Raw genomic sequence first — 25,175 nt, forward strand, 5'->3', positions numbered from 1 at the left:
CCTTATCATCCTCTGTCAAACATGACCACAAGTCAGTGTCTGTGTGTCTGTACACATAGTTTTTTCCTTATCATCATCTGTCAAACATGTCCACAAGTCAGTGTCTGTGTGTCTGTACACATAGTTTTTCCTTATCATCATCTGTCAAACATGTCCACAGGTCAGTGTCTGTGTGTCTGTACACCTAGTTTTTCCTTATCATCATCTGTCAAACATGACCACAAGTCAGTGTCTGTGTGTCTGTGCATGTAGTTTTTCCTTATCATTCTCTGTCAAACATGACCACAAGTCCTTGTCTGTGTGTCTGTACATGATGATGCATGCAGTGGGCGTGGTTTGTGTGGGATGGAGATGATGACGCGTGCAGTGGGCGTGGTTTGTGTGGGATGGAGATGATGAAGCGTGCGGTGGGCGTGGTTTGTGTGGGATGGAGATGATGACGCATGATGACGCATGCAGTGGGCGTGGTTTGTGTGGGATGGAGATGATGACGCATGCAGTGGGCGTGGTTTGTGTGGGATGGAGATGATGACGCATGCAGTGGGCGTGGTTTGTGTGGGATGGAGATGATGATGCGTGCGGTGGGCGTGGTTTGGGTGGGATGGAGATGATGATGTGTGTGGTGGGCGTGATTCCAGGTTCCTGATAGCGGGGCTGGCCACAGGCTGCATCCTGGTGTTCAACATCGATTTCAACAAGTGGCACCACGAGTACCAGGACCGCTACACATAGTGCTGCCACTCCACCCCCACACCCCCTCAACCTCCCTCCCTCCAGCCACCCCCACCCCCTCCTCCCCTGCTCCTCTTCCTTCTGGCCAGCCCACCACCGCCACAAGATGCGGGAAACAACAAAACCAACCAGTTCACTTTGCGTTATCGCCACACATGGAGATGGCCTGCAGGAGTGGCCACTGTTGTCGCCAGGGGATTGTGGGAACCGTCATCATCCCCCAAACCCCCACTCCCCCCCACCCACCCACCCCTTTCCATTGGCAGCCAGATGGATTGCGGATTGGAACAAAAGTTTTGACGTTTTTTGTTTGATTGGAAAACATATCAACACGGTCCGTGCCAGTGGCTGTGTGTTAGTTAACTTGTCTAGTGGGACATTGGACCCTGGGTTCTGCAGTCCAGTGTGTGTACATGCAATCCTTGAAATACGTATGACCACCACTTGTTAGTGTCTGTCGTGTTCTACAGTTTGATGCTTTCAGTCTTGGTTCTCTGCTGCGCTTGACTTCTTTTAGTCTGTATTTTTTCTGTCTTTTTTTTTTTTTTTTACAGAAAAGTGTATGGGTGATTGCAAAGGAAAAGGGGTTCCTATTTATAAGATTGCATAAATTAACACAAATGTATGTGATGTGTGTGAGGCAAGGAGAGTTAATCACAAAAGGAAAGCCTTTCCCCCAGTAGAACAACACCACTTTGATGTGCACCAACATGTGACACCACCACATGACGGGGCTTGACCCAGATGCCCATATTCATGCAGCATGCTAGTTGATGTGTTATGCTGAGGCTTCAAGAGCTAGGTTTTGGTTCTGTTGGAGGGGACACCAGTATGAATGACTTTCCTGTTGATAAAGGTGTTTCACTGTCACTTGTTTTGCTGTGGCACACAATAGAATGGAGAGCAACAGCGGATGTTCTGTTTTTTAGATGTTCACAGAACCTCCCCAGGCTCCAGCCAACAGAGTTCGGCTGCATGGCGTTTTTAGTTTTTGACAGTTGTTAAGTAAGTTACTTAGTAAATAGGTATTGATCTTGTTTTTTCGTTTTTCCTTTGAGGCCTGACTTAGCACATTGGGTCAGCTGCTGGTCAGGCATCTGCTTATCAAACGTGGCATGGATTTATTCGAACACACTTACGCCTCCTTCTGAAACTGAGACTGAAACTGTAGTTGTTGTTGAACATTCAGATTGGAATTCTTTTATTGTGGACAAGTCTGCATTGTTAAACTCATTGTTGGAGGGATATTGTTAACATTGTTATGTTGCATCAAAACATTTTGTTAATGGTGTTTGAATTAGGTGTAGTTGTAGGCTTAGTGATATTCAGTGTAGGTCATTTACTTCATTGTTAAATATCAACTGTTGTTGCTGTTGTTGTTCTTGTTGTTGCTTTTCTTTTTAACTTTTTCAACCTTCTGTATTCATTCTTCATCCTTTTATTCTTTTCCTTCTTTTTCTTCTGCTTTTTCTTTTCTTGTTTGCATTTCAGTTTTTGATCAGAGCTCAAGAGTTTGGTTTTGCTCATTCCTCTGTGGTTCACTTTGATTTTCACCATTATGTGTCTGTTTTTGACAGTTTGTATGATTTGAAAAACAACAACACATGAATGAAGTTGATGAGCGATACTGTGTTCTATCCATGTTACACAGATGTCAGTTAGTATTCTTTTAAGAAAAAGAATTCCACACAGTCTGACGTGTTTTATGTCTGTATGCACATTGCATGAAAGAAATGAACACAAAAATTAAGAAAACAACATCAACAGGAGCACAGATACTTGTTATATAGTGAAAAACAATCAGTAACACTGACCATTAGATGGACACAACAGCCATATCGTTAGAGCATTGGGAATTTAATCTGAGAGTCCTGGGTTTGATTTCAGTAACAGCACCTGGTGGGTAAAGGATGGAGAATTTTCTGTCTCCCAGGTCAACCTAATGTGCTGACCTGCAAGTGCCTTAACCCCCTTCACGTATATGCACATGCAGAAGAGAAATATGCTTGCTATAGGTTGGGTAAAACTCTGTGTTTGGTGGGTAATGGAAACACAAACACACCCAGCATGAACACCCCAGAACATGGAGTATGGCTGTCTTTATGGCAGGGTTAAATGGCCGTATGCAGAAAAGGAAATCATATGACTTGTGGAGGTAAGAGGGAACATGAGAGTTGTAGCACACAAATGCAGAGAAAAAAAAAGACCGTTGATCAGTTTACACCATTGATTTCTAACCCAGGACTGATATTTTGGCAGCATGAATAACAGCTGCAACTTGTTTATGTTTCTTCACACCTCCTCACACTTTTTCAGAAATAATTTTGCGTCACTGGCTCAAAGCTAAGGACTGATTGAGACACCACAGGGGGATAGCTGACTGGAATGGAAGAGGAAAGGCTGAATAATCATCTGCAGTGCAGGCCAAACAAGTGTGCATTTGGTGTTCAAGAAAATCAGCAGTTTATCACAGTTTGATTTTCACTGTGGTGTGCGTTACAGACTGTAATGTCTCTGTCATCTTTCTTTGTGTGTATCTCTCTGTCCCTCTCCTCATGTTGTCTGTTTCAGAATATAGATTTTTTTTTTTTCTAAGAAGGAAAACACTCATCTCTTTGTTTGTCTGTTTTTCACTCGGTCTTTATCAGTCTGTCTGTTTATCACTCTGTCTTTATCTGTCTGTCTGTTTCTCACTCTGTCTTTGTCTGTCTGTCTGTTTCTCACTCTCTCTGTCTGTTTATCACTCTGTCTTTATCTGTCTGTCTGTTTCTCACTCTGTCTTTGTCTGTCTGTCTGTTTCTCACTCTCTCTGTCTGTTTATCACTCTGTCTTTATCTGTCTGTCTGTTTCTCACTCTGTCTTTGTCTGTCTGTTTCTCACTCTGTCTTTGTCTGTCTTTTTCTCATTCTCTCTTCCTTCCCTGTGCGAGGGGAAAAAAAGAAAAGAAAGCAGCAGCGACATGGAGTGGTTGATATGTTTCCCAAACAAGCGGAGAGTGGTCTGTGCAGTGACGTGACAGTGGTTGACATTGATCAATATTGATGCTGGTGTCGTCAGTGTCAACTATGCAAGGGATCTTGTTACATACACGGAGAACATGTGGTTCATGTTGAATCGGCAGTGTCAACACACACTGAGCATTGTGGCTGTGTCTCTGAAAGCACTGTTATGTTAAACTTGACTTGACGGTTCTCGTTTCTTCTTCAGCTTCACACTTTTCATTTCACAATTTATGTATTTTGCACTGTTCGCTGTTGTGTTGTTGTTTTTTTTGCATCTGTTCATGTCTGGCTTTAACTGAGACACGGAAAAGATTTTCTTGCCCTCCAAATCTGATTTTGGTGTGTGTTGTGATACTGCAATAATTGTCTTAGAAACTGTGTTGTGATGTGATATGTTTGATGACATTGTGATGGGTTTGATGATACCCAGAAATCTTTGAATGGACGGATGAATTTTGTGAAAGTCGTGTAAAGTTTGTAAGGTTAACAATGTTTGCTTCAGTGTAATTTTTGTTGCTGTGTGTATTCTAATTACTCTGTTGCATAAAATCCTCAGACTGATTCAGTTGTTCACATAGTACTCTTTTGTTGTTTTTTCAACCCAACATACTACTTCAGAGAGACTAAGGCAGTAAGGGAAAAACTGTGCTGGCAGTACAGACCTGTTGCTAGCACTTGTTAACAGAAAGGGACAGTTTGGATGGAACACAGTGTACATCTGCCAAGTGGAGTGATGGCTTAGAGGTAACGCATCCACCTCGGAAGCAAGAGAATATGAGCGTGCTGGTTCGAATAACGGCTCAGCCGCCAATATTTTCTCCCCCTCTACTAGACATTGAGTGGTGTTCTGGCCACTAGTCATTCGGATGAGATGATAAACCAAGGTCCCATGTGCAGCATGCACTTAGCGCACGTAAAAGAACCCACGGCAACAAAAGGGTTGTTCCTGGCAAAATTCTGTAGAATAATCCACTTCAATAGGAAAAACAAATAAAACTGCACGCAGGAAAAAATATATTTTAAAAAATGTGTGGCGCTGTAGTGTAGCGACGCACTCTCCCTGGGGAGAGCACCCGAATTTCACACAGAGAAATCTGTTGTGACAAAAAGAGAAATACAAATACAAATACTGTCAGCCAGAAAAAAAAGAAGTGGGTTCTTCTGTGTAGAACAAAAGCTTGTACACTGAAATTATTGAAATATACAAAAATCAAAATAGGACTGCTGTGTGGTAGTCATCCCAGATCCGCGATATCAGGGCCAGCGGACAGTATGTGAGTGTAGTGAGAATCAAAACTGAAATAGTCTTCAGCAGAATCAGATCTGAGGCAGTGTGAGAAATAGAAAGTTAAGGCATGTTCACTGAACACAAGTGGGGAACTGGTAAGGAACTGGTTGTCTGTATCACATCATAGAGTGCAGGTTTTTACTCTGCCTGCCTGTCATTCCACAGCACTTTTACTTTCTCTTTCTTCTCCTCTTTCTTGTTGTTTTGTTGTTGTTGTTGTTTTATTTTTCTTACTGGGAGGAAGTCGAGGAGCTGGAGGATATATCTTTCTTCATGTATAGATTCTGTTTATGTTGCTCAAATGTAGCTGTTCTGGGATATTTTCCTGTGTACAATGATCCGCTTTATCCTTGTTTACTTGTTGTGTTCCCTTGCCAGGAATGTTTGTTATTTTTAACACACACGTGATCTGTTTTACAGCTTCTATTTTTTTCAGCTGATACAACATGTATCTTTTTTGTCATAACATCTACAGATTGTTCCTATTTTTCATGTTTGATCAGCTGCTTTTTTCTCTCTTCCACCCTCCGTCTCCTGCATTCTCTTCTCCTTTCTTTCTTTCTGTCCTGATACAATTGGCTCCAGCCACAGGTGTTTGAAGTACATCTTGATTTATTTTCGTTGGTGGGCAATAAGGGCTGGTGCCTCTGTGCCATATCTACTACATCCTTGCTTACATCTGTAGAAGGGAAACAGAACAGAATGTGTCAATGTGTCAGACTGAGTCAATGATATGTTCTTGAGTGGATAGACACCATTCTGAAAAGGTACATTTTTTGTTTTGTTTTGTTTGCTTGACTTGTTTTGGGAGATCAGACCAACTTTTTTTTTTATACAAAAGCAAAGAATGTTTATGCATTTTTTTAGGGACGTCTGATTATTCATAGAACTGCTTATAAATTGTTCTCAAGTTAAGCATCAGCTGTGTCAAAGCTTGGCGCTTGAAGTGTGAGAGGAGGTGAGCTGTTAACTGGTGATAGTACAGCAACCATTCCGATATTATACTGACCACACATTCCATGATTTTACACCCTCTTTTTCGTTTTTCCTTTAATATATATCATTAACTATATATGTTTTGCTAAATGTTCTCCACCAGGGAGACAAGGGGCATAAATAGAACTTGGCACTGACACTGGATGAATATCACAATGGCAAGCACATCAGGGAAAGCCACCTGTGAATATGTCGCCTATTTATGTGTAAAGATGACAACAGATAAAGATTCATGGAGTCATCACCGTGTGTACACCCCTCTCCTGTTTCCGTGACACCAGCAGATTGTGGACTGCAAGGTGATGTCTAATCTATGAAGAAAACTGGAGAGGCATTCCTTTGCGTTTTTTGATAGGGCAGGTTCATGTTGCTTAGTTAAGTGTTTTATGCTTCAAATATTAGGATAGCTATACTGTTCTTATGAATAATTTGATGTACATGCTTTGACATTTGCAGTCACTCTCATGATAGTAATTTTCAGTTTTTCATTTGTTCTCGTTTTTTTGAAAGCTTTTTTTAATTTTTTTTTTACTTGTGTACACTTCCCTTAAGCATCTTTGGGTTGATTTCATGGGATTTTACCAGTGCCAACAATGCTTTAGAGGGGTCATTCTGTGGTTATTTCAAATGCAATAGAGGAGTCATTCTGTGGTTATTTGTGCATAGAATTGCCTCTGTTCTGTCATATACAGTTCTGTGTGTTCAGTTTGTCTAAGTGCGATGGGTTAGGACATTCACACATGTACCCATACACACACACATGCATACACACACACACACACAGATACACACACACACACACACACACACACACACACACACACACACACACACACACACACTAATATCACTTAAAGTGGAAGACATTAAACTGAAGACTACTACTACACACACACACACACACACACACACAGTGGAAAGGGAAAGCAAAGGAACAAAAATTAATTTAATTGTACTGTATGTAATAAGTAATGTATGAAACTGTTTGCCAGTAGCAAGATAGAAAACACCTGATATCCCCCACCACCATCACCCTTTTCACAGAATAATATTTAATATTTTTCTATCATTCATATTTTATTTTTTTAAATTTTTTCCCTGAAGGCTTGTCTAAGCATGCTGGGTCACGCTGCTGGTGAGGCATTTGCGCAGCAGAAGTGGTGCAGCATGTATGGATTTGTCCAAACACAGAAACACAGTGACACCTCCTTGAGTAACTGAACTGGACTGGACTGAACTGGACTATCTCTTGTTTGTGTTAGTGTTCCAGTTGTGGAACTGAAACAGAGGGAGGGGGCGGGGAACCTGTTTCTGCCCCATCATAACAAATGTCTGGCACAGCTTGGTCACACCCACATGCAGGCATAGATTGCAGGCCGTCTTTTGTAGGCCAAGGACTGGTTTCTGTCATCTGCCTGCTGACAGCGAGTCTGGTAGGGACTGGCATCTCCTGTGCACTGGCAGTGTCAGTGAACATGGCTGTCCTGGGGAAGGGGAGAGTGTGTGGAGAGGAACCGCCCCATACCCCTCCGCTCCCCCCCTCCAACACCCCCTCCCCTGACAAACATATCAACTTTAAATCCGTTGTACATGTGGGATGGAAGCTGTGTAGCAAGTGACTGTGTAGCATTCTTCTTGAACTGCGTGAGAGGGGGCGGAGTCTTTGTGTAGCTGTAGTGTCATTTTCAATGTTGCATACTTTGAGCGTCAGTTGTTTGCCTGATCTTGAACCTGGAAAATAAGATTTTTTTTTTTAGGTTGGTGTCCATTGTTTTGTTATGTTGTGATAAGCATCTGTGTGCTGGTGGGTTGGTAGTTGTGGAGCCAGGCGTTAGTGTGTCTGAGTGATAGATCAGAGGTCTGGTTTGTGTGGTAAGTGAAGTGGCACTGGGCGCCCTTGATGTAAATGCTTGTCATGTGCTCTTTCTTGCACCAGGTGTACAGGTGGCATGCATGTGTACACATGCTTTGGTATAGATATTTACACACACACACACACCACACACACACACACCACACACATGCGCTCACACACTCGTATGTGTGTGCGCATAACACATACATACACATACAATTCATGTGCATGCTGTTCAACTCACTGATTGATTCATCTTTAATGTACAGTTTTTAACACATGTCCACAAATACCTATTTTATATTCACACAATCTTTCTTTTGCAGTTACGAATAGAGATATGTATGTATATATATAAGAAAATCAGCTAAATATGGCATTTTTTAAGTTATGAGTAATTTGTATTCAGAATATTAAACTTAAAGATAACTACCTACATTTTCTTTGGCTTCTTCAAATGAAACTGAAAACGGTAATATGATCTGCTTCTTAAAGTGTTGTGTTCACGGCAGTTTTCTGCTGTTCACAGTGAACATTGTTGTTAACAATAAGACTTCATGGAAACAGTGCTGTAATCATCTTTTATGACCCCCCCACCCCAACCCATCCCCACCCCGCCCCTCCCCTCTCCTCCCCTCCCCTCCCCTCCTCTCCTCCCTTTTCCTTCTTCAGCAAAGAGTTATCAAGTTGTGACTTCCTTTATAAACAACGCTCAACTGATTCCTACACAAAACAGTATTCTTCTTCTTTTTTTTTTTATCCATACTGTAATCAGTGCTCAGCTTTCAAATTCCCTTATAAAATGGTGGTCAGCATTCTAATTCCTTGTGAAAAACAGTTCTCAGCCTTCAACTTCTCTCAGAAAAAAACAGTGCTCAGCTTTCAAATGTCCAAAGAGAAACAGTGGACAAGTGGATTCTTGTTGTGAACTGTGCTGAGCTCACTGATTCATATAAAACTGTCATCTTTCTGAGTCCCTCTGTAAACAGTGTAATTTTTCTGATTCACACTGTTAGTAGTGTCATCTGTCTGACCCCCACTGTAAATTGTGTAATCTTTCAGGCTTGCACGATAAACAGTCTCATCTTTCTGACTCACTATAAACAGTGTCATCTCTCTGGCTCACACTGTTCACATTATTCTGTGACTCACACTCCAAGCTGCACCATTTTCTGATTATGATTGTAAAGAGTCTGTCTGCAACTGAGGAACAGGGGAGCGCTTTTTGACTGCCACTGTCAAATGTCTTGCCTTTGGACTCCCACAGTAAAGAGTGCTCTGCTTTCTTCCTCCCACTACTTTTTACCTCCCTTTTTAAACTGTCATGCTTTCGAAACACTGGCGATCTGATCAACATTTGTACTGTCCGTTTCATGACTTGAAGTCAGAAGACCTGCTCCAGAGTAGACCAGAAATGATATTTATAAAATGAAGAGTTGACGACAAAATACACCTCTTCACCAATACGAATGAAATGCTTGCCACTGACTGACTGGTCATGTGTGTACGTAGTGCATGCATGAATTTCAAGTCAAATATAACACACTTCTACATTCCTGTTGTTACGTGTTGTTCTATTTTTGAAACATTTCGTCATATTCTGATTTGTGATTGTTCAAATTCATGCCATTTTTCTGAGCTCCTTCTTTGTTCTTTTTTTTTTTTCCTTCTTGTATTTGATGTGCATTATGTAGAGTGGTGTTGCACTCTTCTCTGTATCAAATGTTCATCTAGCCAGAGCTTTCTTTGTGTTCCTGTTGTTGTGAATGACTGGTACATCGTGCCTGATGAAATGTATGTATACCCAGAGGTGGTGTGCTCTGCTGTGTCCAAGAGAGTGCAGTGTGTTTTTCATTGGCCCAGAAGTTGTACTGTAAGGCCCAGGAGTTGTACTGTGAGGCACAGGCGTAGCACAATAAACAGCAAACGTGTTATGATACATTATTGTGATAACAGAGCATCAACCATTTAAGGGCATGAGTTACAAATCACCACATAAATTTGATGTGGTTATATAATATCCAGTGAAGGCTTGGCTTCTTTAGAAGCACCCATCTATAGGAATGTGCAAGACCCTCCTGTATAGTTCTAACACTGGTGGTGGATGCTTTTGTAAGCTGGCAGTGTTTGAAACTTTCAGGTTGTGAATGCACACAAAGTCAGGATGAAATTTGGTAGGCAGACTGGACATAACGCACATATTCTCTCACTTACCCAGTTGTATGATAAGTGTGAAGTTGAAGTTGAATGGTTTTCATGACTTCTAGTTTGTGTGGGTTTGTTTTTTCCTTTCATAATTCTGGGTTGGTTTTTCCTTGGCCATAAACCGCAGATGTTGCCTAATTAGTGAGTGTTGTTTGAAATAGTTGTCTGATTTTTACTTTAATTACATTGTATTTTACTTTAAGAATATATATTTATGAGTGAGAAGCCATGAGTTCACATAAATCTGTCAGAAGCACAGTTTCTGTCTGGTGGTGGTGGTGGTCCGTAGTTGTACAAGAACTGTGTTTGACTTGAAAGTGAGTCCTGTCATGATCCTTTTGTCACAGTGTGACCAGCGTGAATGGCTGATGTTCATGTTCCACACCCATTTGTTACATTGATGGATATGACTGAACAGTAGATGCGTGGACACTCGTGCTCAGCATGTGTTGATGGAGATTTAACATTGAAAAGCAAGAACCTATAGCTGGAATTGTGCTGTTAACACTGTTATTTGATATATTACTGTAAGCATGCTGTTGTTAGTTGGATGCATTATATACATATAAATATATATATATCTCTGCATGGGGAGAGCAAATGGATATTGGAATGGTGTATTCAATGAGAAGTGTATTGCTTTCAAGTCGGTGAAAGGTGAAAGATGTGCATAACTACATCTTTTGAGAAATTTTTATTCTTTATGAGAAATATGTCAGAATGGTTTCTTGTAGGTTGGAAATTGTAACTTAGCTTTGCCTGAGCTTCACTGTTGTTAGCTGTTGTTTTGTTTGGATTAATTCATTGGTTGTGTTGTTACTCCATAGATACTGACACTGCAACACTTCTATCAAGTCACTTTTTCACGTACTCATTATCAGTTGTGATATATTAAAATAAAATATGAAGCTGAAAGGACCATTTGTGTGGACTGTTGTGACAGCTGAGAAGTTATTTGAACACAAACACACACACTCACACACACACACACACACACACACACACACACACACACACACACACAAGCATGCATGAGCACATGCACGCATACACACACAGAATCATGCACATATGCATGCGCTATTGTATTCAAGATATAATGTACAACTTTAATTGTCCATAAAACATGAACAAGTTCATTCACACACACGCACACACACACACACACACACACACACACGCACAATTTGATGTCTTTTCACTTTGATGCAAGATGTACAATATGTATATGAGTGTGTGTGTGTGTGCACATGCATGCTCATTTGTGTGTGTGTTTGTGTGTGTCCATTATACATCTTCTGTCCTCAATCCTGAGAGAATTCTGGATGGAAAGAGAAACCCACACGATTCTGACGTTCATGCATTACTATTTGGTCAGAAGTTGAAGTGTGGCACAAAGATATGCAGACTTAACTTAGCTCCAGTCTCCGTTGTGATCCACACAAGGGTTCTGAGTTTTTCTCAGCCACTCTTTGAATGGCTTAGTGGTTATGGTTCTCTTGTTCATCAGTTTTAGCAAGTTAGGCCATTCCATACGAAATAATTATATGTTTACTGGCTGTAAGAAGCAGTTTGCAAAGAAAGCTTTGAGTCTACTGCTGAACTGGTTTATATAGCAAGTCCCAAGATGGCTTGCATTCATGAGGAAAGACATTTAGCATGCTGATGGTGCATCCATCAGCTTCATATACAATAAGACTGATTAACTCACTCAGTACGGCCAGTCCTCTCTTCTCCTCTACACAGACCCCTCGGATGTCCAGTGGGTGTCTGAATGACCCAACCTTTAGCTTCCGTCGTCAGAATTGTGGTATTCTTTGTCAACATTCCCCTCTTCAGTATAAGTGCCTTCCGCTTGCAATATTTTGATGATGGTAATTGGGGTGAAACGCTGTTAACGTCGTCTCTTTCGCCGTTCGTATGGAGAGAGTTAAGTCAACGATGTGATATACCAATCCAAGCACCAGTTATCTTTTTATATGGTTATGTTCTAGGTGTGTGCACATATGAAAACATTACCAGATAAACAAGAAAACAAAAAACAAAAAAACACCACCAAACGTAATAAAGACAGATACCCAACAGCATTATCTTCCCTTGTTGTACACATGTGTCTCTTAATCCCTGTGCAATTTCAGTTTGGGAAGGACGTCAATACTTGTGTTTTTTCTCATTCAGTTTCAAAAGAAATACCAGGAAAAAAGGAAATCAGTTTTGGTCTGAGTCGTTTGTGAAACACGTCTTTTTCAGTTGCTACTCCAAAATTCGTTCTAATCTACGAGTGTACATATATATACGTGTCTGACCGGTTTTAGGAGTGTTCATGTTGGATACGCTCACATCCCAACCCGGACATTAATTTGATGATGTTTAATTAATTTACATGCATCTTTGATCTGATCGTGTACAGTCACAATGGGAGTTAAGGCATTAACTCTCTCCATACGAACGGCGAAAGAGACGACGTTAACAGCGTTTCATCCCAATTACCATCATCAAAATATTGCAAGCGGAACGCTCTTATACTGAAGAGGTGAATGTTGACAAAGAATACCACAATTCTGACGACGGAAGCTAATTGATGGGTCATTCAGACACCCACTGGACATCCGATGGGTCTGTGTAGAGGAGAAGAGAGGACTGGCCGTACTGAGTGAGTTAACAGGTCTGCACACCTGTTGACTTGAGAGATCAGAGAAAATGATCTCCATCAACAGACCCAACCAATGACCCTTATCTTGAGATATAAGGGGGTTTCAGTGTCTACGACCTAACCCACCAGGTTGCGCTCCCAGTAACCGCACCCTGGTCCCTGAGATCCAAAGCTCTAACCACTTGACTGTCACACAATTCCATCCAGGAGATTGTAGAAGAAAAAAAAAGGAAAAAAGAAAGAAAGAAAGAAAGAAAGAAAACCCACAAAAAACATACGTCCATCATTATATGATTACTATATAGTGGTGGAGGAGGTATATCATGGCTATGTTGAGGTCAGTGATTATTTTAGATATTTACTTAGTTTAAACCACTAGGCTCACACCTGGCCTCTGCCGAAAACTTCTTCAGTATTCAACACACGCTGTATTTTGTGACATCAGACATTTTTTATCATTTTTATGGTCAGTGGTATGAGAAGGTAACGTTCAACACGGCAACTTGCTAGCGTTACAACCATGCACCCATCACCACCCAGAAAGAGAATTACAATTCCCCTGGAGATGGTGTGTGGCTGCCTACGTGGTGAGCTAGAATATAGTATGCCCCTTTCATGCAATACTCCCATCTTTAGACCGACAAGCACACAATCGCCCCGTGTATGCTTGTGATGGCGCAGAAACGGTGAGCCTCCCTCATGAGTACTCACAAATTAAAAAAAAAAAATTAAAAAAAGATTGACCAAAAACATGAACTCATGCCCCCCACTCTGCACCCCCATCCTCCCTCCAGCCATGTGCACCAGCTCTGTGCTCACAGTGTCAACATCACCACGAGACAAAGACGCGCGTAACTGGTATGGAACACGTGCGTCACACAGACAGACACAGACTGTGACTTGAGGAAGCATACATTTTTTAGACGCACGTGCAACACAAAGCACGTGCTTCACTCTCACACAGCATAAGCTAAGGTTTCACTCCCCAGATCTGGAATGAGGTTGGGACACTGCTCCATTCGATTTCCTTCTTTCTTTTTATCTCAAGTCAGTGTCAACTGTGGTATGAACGTTATACTTCGGGCGCAGTCTTGAAAAGCTTAATTTTGTTTCAGTTTCAGTTTCAGAAGCTCAAGGAGGCGTCACTGCGTTCGAACAAATCCATATACGCTACACCACATCTGCCAAGCAGATGCCTGACCAGCAGCGTAACCCAACGCGCTTAGTCAGGCCTTGAGAAAAAAAAAAAAAAAAAAATAGAGAGAGAGAGAGAGAGATAAGCGTACATAAATAAATAAATAAATAATAATTATGATATAAAAAAACAACAAAAAAACTGAAACTAATTTTGTTTGTGTGTTCGAAATGAAAATATATGTCTGGAACTGGATTCTTCAGCTGCTGAGTGGTCAGTTGACTTGTTTTTACCTGTCTCCTTATCCTTCTGTGTTGATCTCTCTCTCTCTCTCTCTCTCTCTCTCTCTCTCTCTCTCTCCGCGTTTGAAACGAACACTTGCAATACGTTTGATCTGAATTTTATTTGGCCTGCTGGAGATTATCTTCAATAGCATGCAGTCTCTTTACAGTGTGAGATAGACTCTAAGACACATCCCCGGTGAAGACCACACATATGAGAGCCTTGTCATACGGGTACAGGTAGGGCGTGTGGCGCTGTCAGCGTCCTGGTCTGTCGGACACAAATAGAAACGGAGATATTACAAGGTATGGGGTGATTTTCTTCATGAAGAAAGGATTTTTTTGTTGTTGTTGTTGTTTTTTATGATAAATCAGACAAGAATAAAGGAACATAGACCCCCCACCCCACCCCTCAGATATGAGAAAACACTGGCGAATCTGATTATTTTAGCAGGCCTATCCTAAATATATAGACCAATTCTAACGACAACTTTCGTACATAGTTGAAACGTTATGCCTATTACCGTTATTAGATGGAATGACCAATTGTCAGTGGGTTTTTTTTTTTTTCTTTCTTCTTCTTTATTTATAGGGTTAGATTACTCCAAATGGGTTATAGAATCAGTCGCCAACACTTAATGCTGTCATCTTGCCAGGTCCACAATTTCGTCTGCAATGACCACCTGTATTCCTAGTGTTTTACTAAGCCTTGAGAGAGCCGCTCTTTATAACTGTACGAAGCACTGTTGGATCGTCATCAGAGCAGCAGTGCTGTTCTTACCGATCTTTGGCAGGAAACCAATGGATCATGGCGTTGCTGGAGCGGTGACATTGTTGGGGGACTCAGGGGTGGTGGTCTCGGGTGCCTCTGGGGTGGTGGTCTCCTCAGCATCGCCCGGGGTGCCTTCGGGAACGATGGGGCACGGGCGCATTGGGGTGGGGGTGGGGGTGGTGGCGCTGGGAGTGGTGGTTTCCATGCTGGGGGTGGTGGCTCCCTGGATGGTGGTGGCGACCCAACAGTCAGTCATGAACGACAACGGCAACAACAGCAGCAGCAGCAACAACAACAACATACATAATGAGGACTGAGGAGGAGGAGGAGTATGATAATAATAATGATAATGATGATAGTGATAATGATGATGACGATGAAAAATAAAATAAAATAAAAATAATATTAGAATGAAAGAACAATGAGGCAGGGAATGTAATGGATTAAACAACAATAGAGGGTCGGAGTGTCTGGGCTTGTTCCACTGCTTAGAACTGTCTCTGCAGAAGCTTCAGCGCTATATAAATATTATTATTATTATTATTATTATTATTATTATTTACTCCTCCAGCCTCATTGTTCTTTCATTTCGAGTCGAAATTCCATCGAGGCAACCATGTGTTTGATCTCAGTGTATTGACCGTATATTCTGTGTAGCATATTTAGGAATAAAAGGCTATGCCAGTCTTGAATAAAATCTAATTTGTGTTTGCACATTTCTTTTTTGTCATTGCTGCTGTGTGCATATGTCAAATGGTCGGTGTAAGGTCAAGCCCGGAGCTGTGTCTGTGTTCCACTGTACCTTTCAGTTAACTTGTGCTTGCTGAATCGGTAGCACGAAGTTGTGTACCTTGTAAATGGAAATAGTTAACACTCTTTATCGTTTAATAACATGATGATTGTGATGATAATAACAAAACAATAATGATAATAACGACGGTTATGATAGTCTTGCTGACTGTAAAAATGACTTTGATGTATTTTCCAATACCCAAATTTACAGCGACCTAAGGTTGAAATACTTCATAAAAAGTACAATATACTTCATAAAAAGTACAAAGTCGTAATTAACACGACGTCAGCAATGTGCATTTATTTTGAACGTGAGGCTCGATATTTAGCAAAATCTTTCTTCTGACTGTTCTTTGTGGTTTTTAAGCATAGAGAAAACCCATGAAGACAATTACAAATTAAAAACGCATTTACATAAGGAATCACGAGTGTACTAATATCATTTTGTCGTCCCCTTATTTGAAGCCTTCACATTGAATATCGTTTTTTCTTTTTTCTGATCAAGAGATAACATTTCTTGCCTTTTTGCAGGATTGATTTTTTTTCTTATTTGGAACGGGTCACAGGCATATGTGCAGTTAAACCATTTTCTCTCTCTCTCTCTCTCTCTCTCTCTCTCTCTCTTCTCAAGCTGTCCAATATGATTGTGTGTGTGGAAGGGGGAGGTGGGGAGGCGAGCGGGTGGGGTAGGGGGGGGGGGGGGGGGGCGGTGAGGGGTGCACGTTTGCATTGTATATTGTATATTTATACAGAGGGAGAGAGAGGGAGGACGGGCAGGTAATAATTCATCATACTGACAAAAATATTCTTTTTTTCTTCCGAAAACAGCATATATCATGCAAGCACGCGCACAGACACACGCGCACGTGCATACACGCAACGAAATACAGTAAGCGCAGGAAAAAAACAACAACAGTATGCGATGTGGTAGTTGAGCGGAGAACTAGGAGCGATGAAAGGGTAAAGGAGGAGGCGAGGTGGGGGTGGGGGGTGTGGGGGGGGGGAGGAGTTACCGGCAGTTCGAAGCGGAGGTGCAGCGAGGCTCCATCCCCAGCACCACAGGCCGTGTACACGAAATTGCCAGACACCTGGAGGTCCTCAAATACCGCCTACACACACACACACACACACATACATACACACACACATATATATATATATATATATTTTTTTTTTTCATAGTATACGAGGAGGGAAAATTACAGTAGATATAAATGAAATTTGTGAACGATCAATGCAGATTTCTTCATGGTGAAACACACACACACACACACACACACACACACACACACATATATATATATATATATATATATATGAATGTATGAGGAGGGGGGTAAATACAGTAGATACAAATGAAAATTAGTGGAAGATCAACAATCAATGCGGGGTTTTTTCATGGTGAAACACCCACCCACCGTACCGACCCCCCCCCCCCCCCCCCACACACACACACACACACAAGGATCACTTGGAGATGTGTAGACGTACAGACATATTCCTGGTGACGCACTGATCCACAGGCATAGCCACCCCGTTGGTACGCTCCCCCATGGGACTCAGGATGCGTCCCAGGAGGTCACTGCCTATCTGAACAGCCAGCTCTGGAACACACACACACACACACATTTCAAAGACACACACACACACACACACACACACACACACACACACACACATTTCAAACACACATATGCCCTAAGGCATACATACCACCTTTCCCACCATCCACCCACCCACCCAACCACACACACACACACACACAAACACACACATTTCAAACACACACATTTCAAACACACACATGCCCTTAGGCATACATACATACCACCTTCCCCACCATCCACCCACCCAGACACACACACACACACACACACACACACACACACACATTTCAAACACACATATGCTCTTGGGCATACATACCACCTTCCCCACCATCCACCCACCCAACCACACACACACACACACACACACACACACACACACACATACATGCATAGAGCGGAGACAGACAGACAGCAAACAGACAGAGACAGCATCAGTGGGAGAACAATCTGGGTCGTTGACTATGGAAATGGGCAGTGTCAAAGAGAGAGAGAGAGAGAGAGAGAGAGAAAGCATGACGTGTAGAGTAGGGGATGGGAGGAGGGGGGTACTTTGTTCATAATAATCAAATGACCAACCATTACTGGACGAAATCACTCAACCGAATACCCCTTTGGGCCCACCCGCTAACTTCAGTCGGGCAGAGAGACGATTTCCACAGACATGATGAAATGAGCGAAAGATTGCCTGTGAAATGTTCTACGTTCGCTCTCCAATTCACAATCATCTAGTTAATGTCATTTTTGTATATATATGTGTGTTGTTTAAGTTTTTCTACTAAATTCAGAGTGTTTAAAACGGAATGTTTGATTGATTTTTCAGTTTCACGTCGGTACAACTACACAACGTTAATGTGCCAGTGAATAGGCGTATGTCGATATGATTGTATGAATGCGTGTTTGCTTGTGTGCACGCATGTGTGTCAGTGTGTAAGTTCTTTATCTAATCCAACGTCTTTTCACTTTGAGTGATATCAGTCACTCGGACGTGTCATGTGTGCGTGTGTGGCGGCGTATGTGTGTGTGCGGGAGGGTGGTGGGGGGTAAAGGGGGCGTGGTATACAGTGTGTATGTGTAAGCGTGAGGGTGCCCCATACGTCAGCTTGTCAGCATCATACCGTCCAGTTCATAGTCTTCGATGAACTGTTGCATCAGTTCCATCTGTTGCTTCTGCAGCACCTTCTGTCGCTCCCTTTGCGCCTGTTCCATTTGCGCCCTCTGCAGGATCGAGAGCTGAAACCACACGGGCACAGATTGTTGTGACGTAGGTCACACAGTGATTGTTGTGACGTATGTCACACAGAACAGTGACATAAATTACATGGTGTGGTGGCTTGGCACAGAATGCAGTAATGCAGGCCACACAGTGTAGTGACGTAAGCCACGTAGAGTAGGGAGTGACGCAGACGCAAAGGAAAAAAAATAGTGACCATAAAGAAAGACGGAAAGTTGGGGAATTAGTGGTCGGGACAGGTAGACTTTACGATTACACACTACGAGAGAGAGAGAGAGGGGTTACGGTGTGGGAAATATCTTGTGTCAAAAGTATTAAATCACAGGTGTACTGACGAAGGCGAAGGCTTTTTTTTTTCTTTTTTTCCTTTTTTTCTTTTTTTAATCTACTTGTCAACTGAATTTCAGACCTGTTGGTGAACGCTAATTTTGAAATAATGAATACTTTTTTTAAAAAAAACATGTCATACTTATTTTTTATTTTCTTCGAATTTAGCCCGTTTCTTAGCACATTTTGTGAAAAAAAGTGAATACGATGTGGTTTTTTGTGGTGTGGCGAACAAACAAACAAAAACAAACAAACAAAAAAAGCGGGAAGACGCAAGAGGAACATAATCTTAGATTCTGAAGACCATTTTTTCAGCAAACAGGGTGTAGCGACAGGTTCCACAGTCAGTCTCTTTAATGAGAACTTGGCGTAGAATGCTCTGGATTCCTTGCACTCTCATCCGCGCTACTGGCGCCGATACTTGGATGACACCATGTCGGTTATAGAATTCGAAGAAGAGTTCATCTTCTTCTTCTTCGTCGTCGTTCGTGGGCTGCAACTCCCACGTTCACTCGTACTGAGTGGGCTTTTACGGGTATGACCGTTTTTACCCCGCCATAAAGGCAGCCATACTTCGCTTTCGGGGGTGTGCATGCTGGGTATATTCTTGTTTCCAAAACCCACCGAACGCTGGCATGGATTACGGGATCTTTAACCTGCTTATGTGATATTCTGCTTACGTATACACACAACAACCAACACCCAGACACAGTCACCCGTGGGATGGTAGATAACAACAGAACAGCCATGAACACCAGGAAAGACGAGTTTCTGTGGTTAACGATGTACAGAAAAGACCTTCACTGACCACGCAGTGACTCCATCTGGACAGTTGCCAACCCTAAGAATACACAATGGGAGGCACCCAGACGTAGTAACACTGAGCCAAGACTATCTGTTTATCAGAAGTCATGAAGGAAGAACACCACCTCCTAAAAGAAGACCTCAGCATTCCAGGCAATTAATAGATGACTTAGAAAATGCTATGGAGCACAAATTTCTTTCCCTACCCCCATCCCTAAACCAAGCGAGCTCTGCCCTACTTCCCCCGTCCCCACTTCCCGGTCAAGGACACATCACCGTCCCCAACATCCACTGTGAGTGGAGTGAGGGCCTAGAGGTAACGCATATTCCAAGGAAGCGAGAGAATCTGAGCGCGCTGGTTCGAATCACGGCTCAGCTGCCGATATTTTCTCCCCCTCCACTAGACCTTGAGTGGTGGTCTGGACGCTAGACATTCGGATAAGACGATAAACCAAGGTCCCGTATGCAGCATGCACTTAGCGCACGTAAAAGGACCAACGGCAACAATAGGGTTGTTCCTGGCAAAATTCTGTAGAAAAATCCACTTCGATAGGAAAAACAAGTAAAAATACATGCAGGAAAAAATACAAAAAAATGGATGACGCTCTCAGTGTAGCGACGCGCTCTCACTGGGGAGAGCAGCCCGACTTTCTCACAGAGAAATCTGTTGTGACAAAAAAGAAAAAAATACAAAATACAAAATCTTGAAGCTCGAAGCCGGACGACCAGGACGCTTACATCCAAGCAAGCGACTCCATCAGAAGCGAGTTAGTGATGCCCCCCCAAAATGAGACCAACAAATTCGACCAGTCGGGAATCATTTACATCTTCAAGTGCAAAGACTGCGATGAAAGGGCATAAGTGGGTGAAATGAGAAGCTGTTTGAAACGAACACAGTCAGACTCGTCACCAGTTGGTGCACTTTTATCATCTTTGTCCATCTCTTCACCAGTGCTGGGCCCAGAGAGGGACTGGGGTGAAGGAGTCCGTCGATATCGCAGCCAGCAAACACCGTCAATCGGGACCAGGGACCGGGGAAGAGACAGCAGTGTTCTCACCCCTCATTCAGATTTCACCCAGGGACGCGATGGATTTCAAAGTGACGCGGTGTTTGAGGGATCCGAATACTTTATCTCAAGGACAGGACTTATACCTATTTCACGTGGCCGAGAGAGAAGAAGAAAAGAAGCTCCCACCTCAGAACCCTCCCCCCTTCCCGACAATATTCCCTTGGCATCCCTCACCGCCCCTCCATCCCCCCACCCCCTCCTCCCCGTCCCCCCTCCCACCCCCATCCCTCACCCCGCCCCCAAAAATAAAAAGAAATAAAAATAAAAATTAAAAATAAACTGAGGGTTAAGATATTCGATATTTTCAAAAACACAACCAACATCAGCACAAGGACATACCGTTTCAGGTCTTGTCTGCGGCTCCGCCGGCAGCTCACTTTCCTGTTTCTGCCGCTGCAGTTCGCGCCATTGTTCCCAGTGCGCCCTGCGATCCAAGGGGGTGGCATTCCCGATATCCAACGTCACCACCACCACCACCATCATCATGCTCGCTGTGAAGATGCCCATGCCTCCTTGGTTCCTTCTTTCCCCCCTGAACCTGGTCAGAAGCTGACAGAAGTAGTCGACTCTTTAGCGTCTACGCTCGTCACGCCTCACAAGTATGGTGCTCGCTTCCCGGGAACTGCTGTGGGTGGAAGGTTTTCAGTGGCCGTGACTGAAGACAGCTGAGCGACTCTGCTGAAGCTGCAAGCCACCGTCCGGAGAGGTTTTTATACAGACACAAACATCGGCACGAGCTCGTCACGTGATGCCACATCTGACACCCCCCCCCCACACACACACACACACACTGGCACACCCTCTCCGCCCTCTTCACCGCCAGCACAGTTTGGACTGTGTGGTGGAGGTGAGGTGACTCTTGGTGGGAGGGCGTGATTGATTATGTGTTGAAAAGAAAGAACACAGGATATTATCAGTGGTCACATCTGTGGAACTTGGCGTGGTGCAACCTGCTGTGAGACTGGGTGGGACAGCAGAGGGCAGGGTGGAGGGGTGGGGGTTAGAGGGGGATGGAGGGCTGGACAGGTCAGGACAAAACTACAAGCCAGACTCCATCACGTGCTGGCACTGAGTCACCGTTGTCACGGCCAGATGCACATTGGTGGTGATGGATGGTGCGAGCTGGTTGCACAGTAGCCTACATGTGGACGAGATGATGGATCGTCAACAGATTGCAACAGGGAACAAGAGGGGCAGGAGGGGGGGAGTACTGAGACCATGTTATGCAATGGAAAAACACTTGTTCAGCAGTTCTTATTTTTTTGTTCGAGTTTGTTTTTTTTTCTTCTTCTTCGTGATTTTTTGTTTGCTCAGAAAAGCAAACAACACGTCTCTTTCTTGAAAATCAGTATCAGTATCAGTAACTCAAGGAGGCGTCACTGCGTTCGGACAAATCCATATACGCTACACTACATCTGACTAGCAGCGTAACTCAACGCGCTTGAAAAACAATTGTGTATATATGTAAGTATATGACGCAACCCCAACAAGTATTTTCAATCGCCAAAATGCAATGGGGGAAATACAGGCAACAAAGAACCGCTACTCTCTGTCTGTTTTTGGCCAGTCTCTGAATGATACTCTGGGTGTGCTTCACGGTCTTGACTTCTCCTTCAGCTGTTCTGCGCCAGGTGTTCCTTAGCCTTTCTCTCTTGTGTTTACCTTCTGGTGTCCAGTGAAGGGCTGTCCGGGTGGCGTAACCTTGCTCTCTTCGTATGACGTCATTTTCACTGCCTTCTCATGATGATAGATTCCATGTTCTCCTGACTGCACTGAGACAGTAGTTGTTGACTGGAGATAGTGATGGGCTAGAAGATTGGCAGGTAGTTGTTGACTGGAGATAGTGATGGGCCAGAAGATTGGCAGGTAGTTGCTGACTGGAGATAGTGATGGGCCAGAAGATTGGCAGGTAGTTGCTGACTGGAGATATTGATGGGTCAGAAGATTGGCAGGTAGTTGTTGACTGGAGATAGTGATGGGCCAGAAGATTCGCAGGATTGTTTGGAGCTTTTTCGTCCAGTCAGATCACTCAAAGTCATCATCCAACATTCTGAGCCATAGAAGAGTATGGAAAGTACACAGCTATGGTACATTCTCAGCTTGGTGTTGGTGTTGTACCAGGGAGTTCTCCACACGATTCTGATTCTGGCTTTGCTGAAGACGGCTTTCGATGTCACTGCTTGCCACCACCCTCCCCCCCCCCCCCCCCCCCCCCCCCCCCCCCCCGCCCCCCCACCTTCCTGTGACAGTGCTGTCCAGGAGCCAGTTGCATTGCTCGGACGGAAGAGCCTTGTATGGTCGTAACCTGCTACTGAGTGCAGTAATGAACTGACCAATGGCGTAGTTCTGTCAACGCAAGCATTTAGTCACGTGTAACTGTCAAAAAGTTAGAACCAAGCAATGCAGCTGGGTCCTGCAGGTTCACAAACTCTCCATGTATGGGTAGATCTGTTCCGTTTACTCGAGTTGGTGAAGGGGTTGGAAAATACCCAGATTATGCCTGATGAAAAAGATTATGAATAAGCTACGGATTCTCACCATGTGACCAACATAGATTAACATGGCCTGCAAATAACACACTAAGAGTCTCCAGTGCAGAATAGGCCTTCAGAGTGAATAATTACTGAACTTGGGCTGAAATGACCTAACTGATCTGAAATAAAATGATTAATTTTAAAGTAAGACAAACACAGAATAGGTAAGAAGGGGTGAAATTTGTTCTGTGAATGGTTATTTCTTTCAATGCTTTGGACCGATTTCGAGAACAGGTGGTCACAGATTCCTAACTTAACCCAGACATATTCTGGTACTGTTCAAACCTTCATTAGAAGCCTCGTGATTTTTGACTCACTTGTGTAAACAAAGTGAGTCTATGTTTTAACCCGGTATTCGGTTGTCTGTGTGTGTGTGTGTGTGTGTGTGTCCGTGGTAAACTTTAACATTGCCATTTTCTCTGTAACTACTTTCGGTCAGTTGACACCAAATTTGGCATAAAAATAGGAAAAATTCAGTTCTTTCCAGTCATCTTGTTTAAAACAATATTGCGCCTCTGGGGTGGGCACAAAAAAAATAAAGAATGAAGCCTAATTATATGCAAGCTGCATTTACTGTTATATTTATGTTTTTTGTATTCTCTAAACTTGGCACTTTGATCTGATATTCTGACCCAACAGCTAGAGCAGTCATTATTATCATTTTTTGTTCAAACAGGAACTTCTTTTGCTAAGCATGGAAGTTTTATTTATTTTGCAAACGTTTTGGTGCAGTTAGTAAAAAAGGGAAATTACTCTGTAATGCTAGGGGAGTTAATTTGCTTTAAACTGATCTTTCTCATCTTAAACATTACATTTTGAAATTATACTCAATACATAAAAAGCTTGGATTTTTTTTAAGTGTATCACAAGTGAGTCTTGAAGGCCTTGCCTCTCTTGTCTTGTTCTTGTTCTGCTGTTGCAGCATTCGTACGTTACAAGTCCAGCGTTCACTCTTTTCTACGAATGAACTTGGACATGTGTAATCTTTTTTTTTTTTTTTTTTTTTTTTTTTTCTTTTCCATTTAGACAGCAATACTCCGTCTTCGGTAGCACTGTCTTCAGGGTATATCTGTGTTTTCATAACTAGCCCAACATAGATTGTGTTATCATGAAAGGGCGAAAAAGGAAACTGATTTTTTTTTTCCTTCTGTGTGCAGAAACGCACAGAAGGGATAGCGTGTCAGCACATGATCATAATTACATGGGTGACTGGACAAAATCTCCTCCTTAAACTCATCATTGTCAGGATTTCAGCCTGGGATCTCACACTGAGATCTTGTGCACGAGGCGAAAGTGCCATGCACGAAGTATAAAACTAACAACAAAAGCAACAAACAAAATCATATTGTTTTGTCATTGCATCAGAACACAAACGTGTGGACAATGCTATTCTCAGAAGAGAGAGAGAGAGAGAGAGAGGGAGAGAGAGAGAGAGGAGAGAAGAGAGAGAGAGAGAGAGAGAGAGAGAGAGAGAGACACCAGCCATCCTTGCCACGAGTGTGCATAATATACAACGCAATTCGTCATTTTCTGAAACGCTACTCATAAGTCGACACGGTCATGCTCGTTCATTACACAGAGAACAGTGCAGAAACAGGCAGCGCACGCGCGTAGACACACGCGCGCGCGCACACACACACACACCAGTACACACGCACACACACGCACACACACACACACACACACACACACACACACAAGTAGGCGGATTCATTGATCATCGTCATCAATGCCAGTCGGTCTTGCAGTGTCACTGCTGGGGGGATGTGGCAACACATGTTGCAGTCTTTCTGGCTTGTAGTGTATAAACCTAAGTTGGTCTCTGTCTTTCTGTCTGTCTCTGTCTGTCTGTCTGTTGTTGTTTTTCTCTCTCTCTCCCTCTCTCTCT

At 43.0% G+C, this 25,175-nt stretch overlaps 2 protein-coding genes across 8 annotated transcripts in view; one reads left to right on the forward strand and one right to left on the reverse strand.

Moving 5' to 3' along the window:
- LOC143299082 (neurobeachin-like) overlaps nt 1-10,987 on the forward strand; it is a 299,752-nt gene extending 288,765 nt beyond the window's left edge. For all 7 annotated transcript variants that reach the window (XM_076612191.1, XM_076612194.1, XM_076612192.1 and 4 more), the window contains one exon: nt 639-10,987. In XM_076612191.1, the coding sequence (XP_076468306.1) occupies nt 639-732 (94 nt within the window). In that variant the 3' untranslated portion in view covers nt 733-10,987. The remainder of the gene's footprint in view (nt 1-638) is intronic.
- Nucleotides 10,988-14,250: 3,263 nt separating this feature from the next.
- LOC143298915 (uncharacterized) lies at nt 14,251-21,443 on the reverse strand. Its single transcript, XM_076611946.1, has 6 exons — nt 21,093-21,443; nt 18,437-18,551; nt 17,203-17,315; nt 16,725-16,820; nt 14,929-15,142; nt 14,251-14,418 (listed from the first exon to the last, which is right to left on the reverse strand). The coding sequence occupies exons 1-5, from the start codon at nt 21,258-21,260 to the stop codon at nt 14,954-14,956; spliced, it is 681 nt and encodes a 226-aa protein (XP_076468061.1). The 5' UTR covers nt 21,261-21,443; the 3' UTR covers nt 14,251-14,418; nt 14,929-14,953.
- Between the last annotated feature and the right edge of the window lie 3,732 nt (nt 21,444-25,175).

The sequence above is a fragment of the Babylonia areolata genome, chromosome 24 (assembly GCF_041734735.1).
Source record: "Babylonia areolata isolate BAREFJ2019XMU chromosome 24, ASM4173473v1, whole genome shotgun sequence".
In the NCBI taxonomy this organism is placed as follows: domain Eukaryota; kingdom Metazoa; phylum Mollusca; class Gastropoda; order Neogastropoda; family Buccinidae; genus Babylonia; species Babylonia areolata.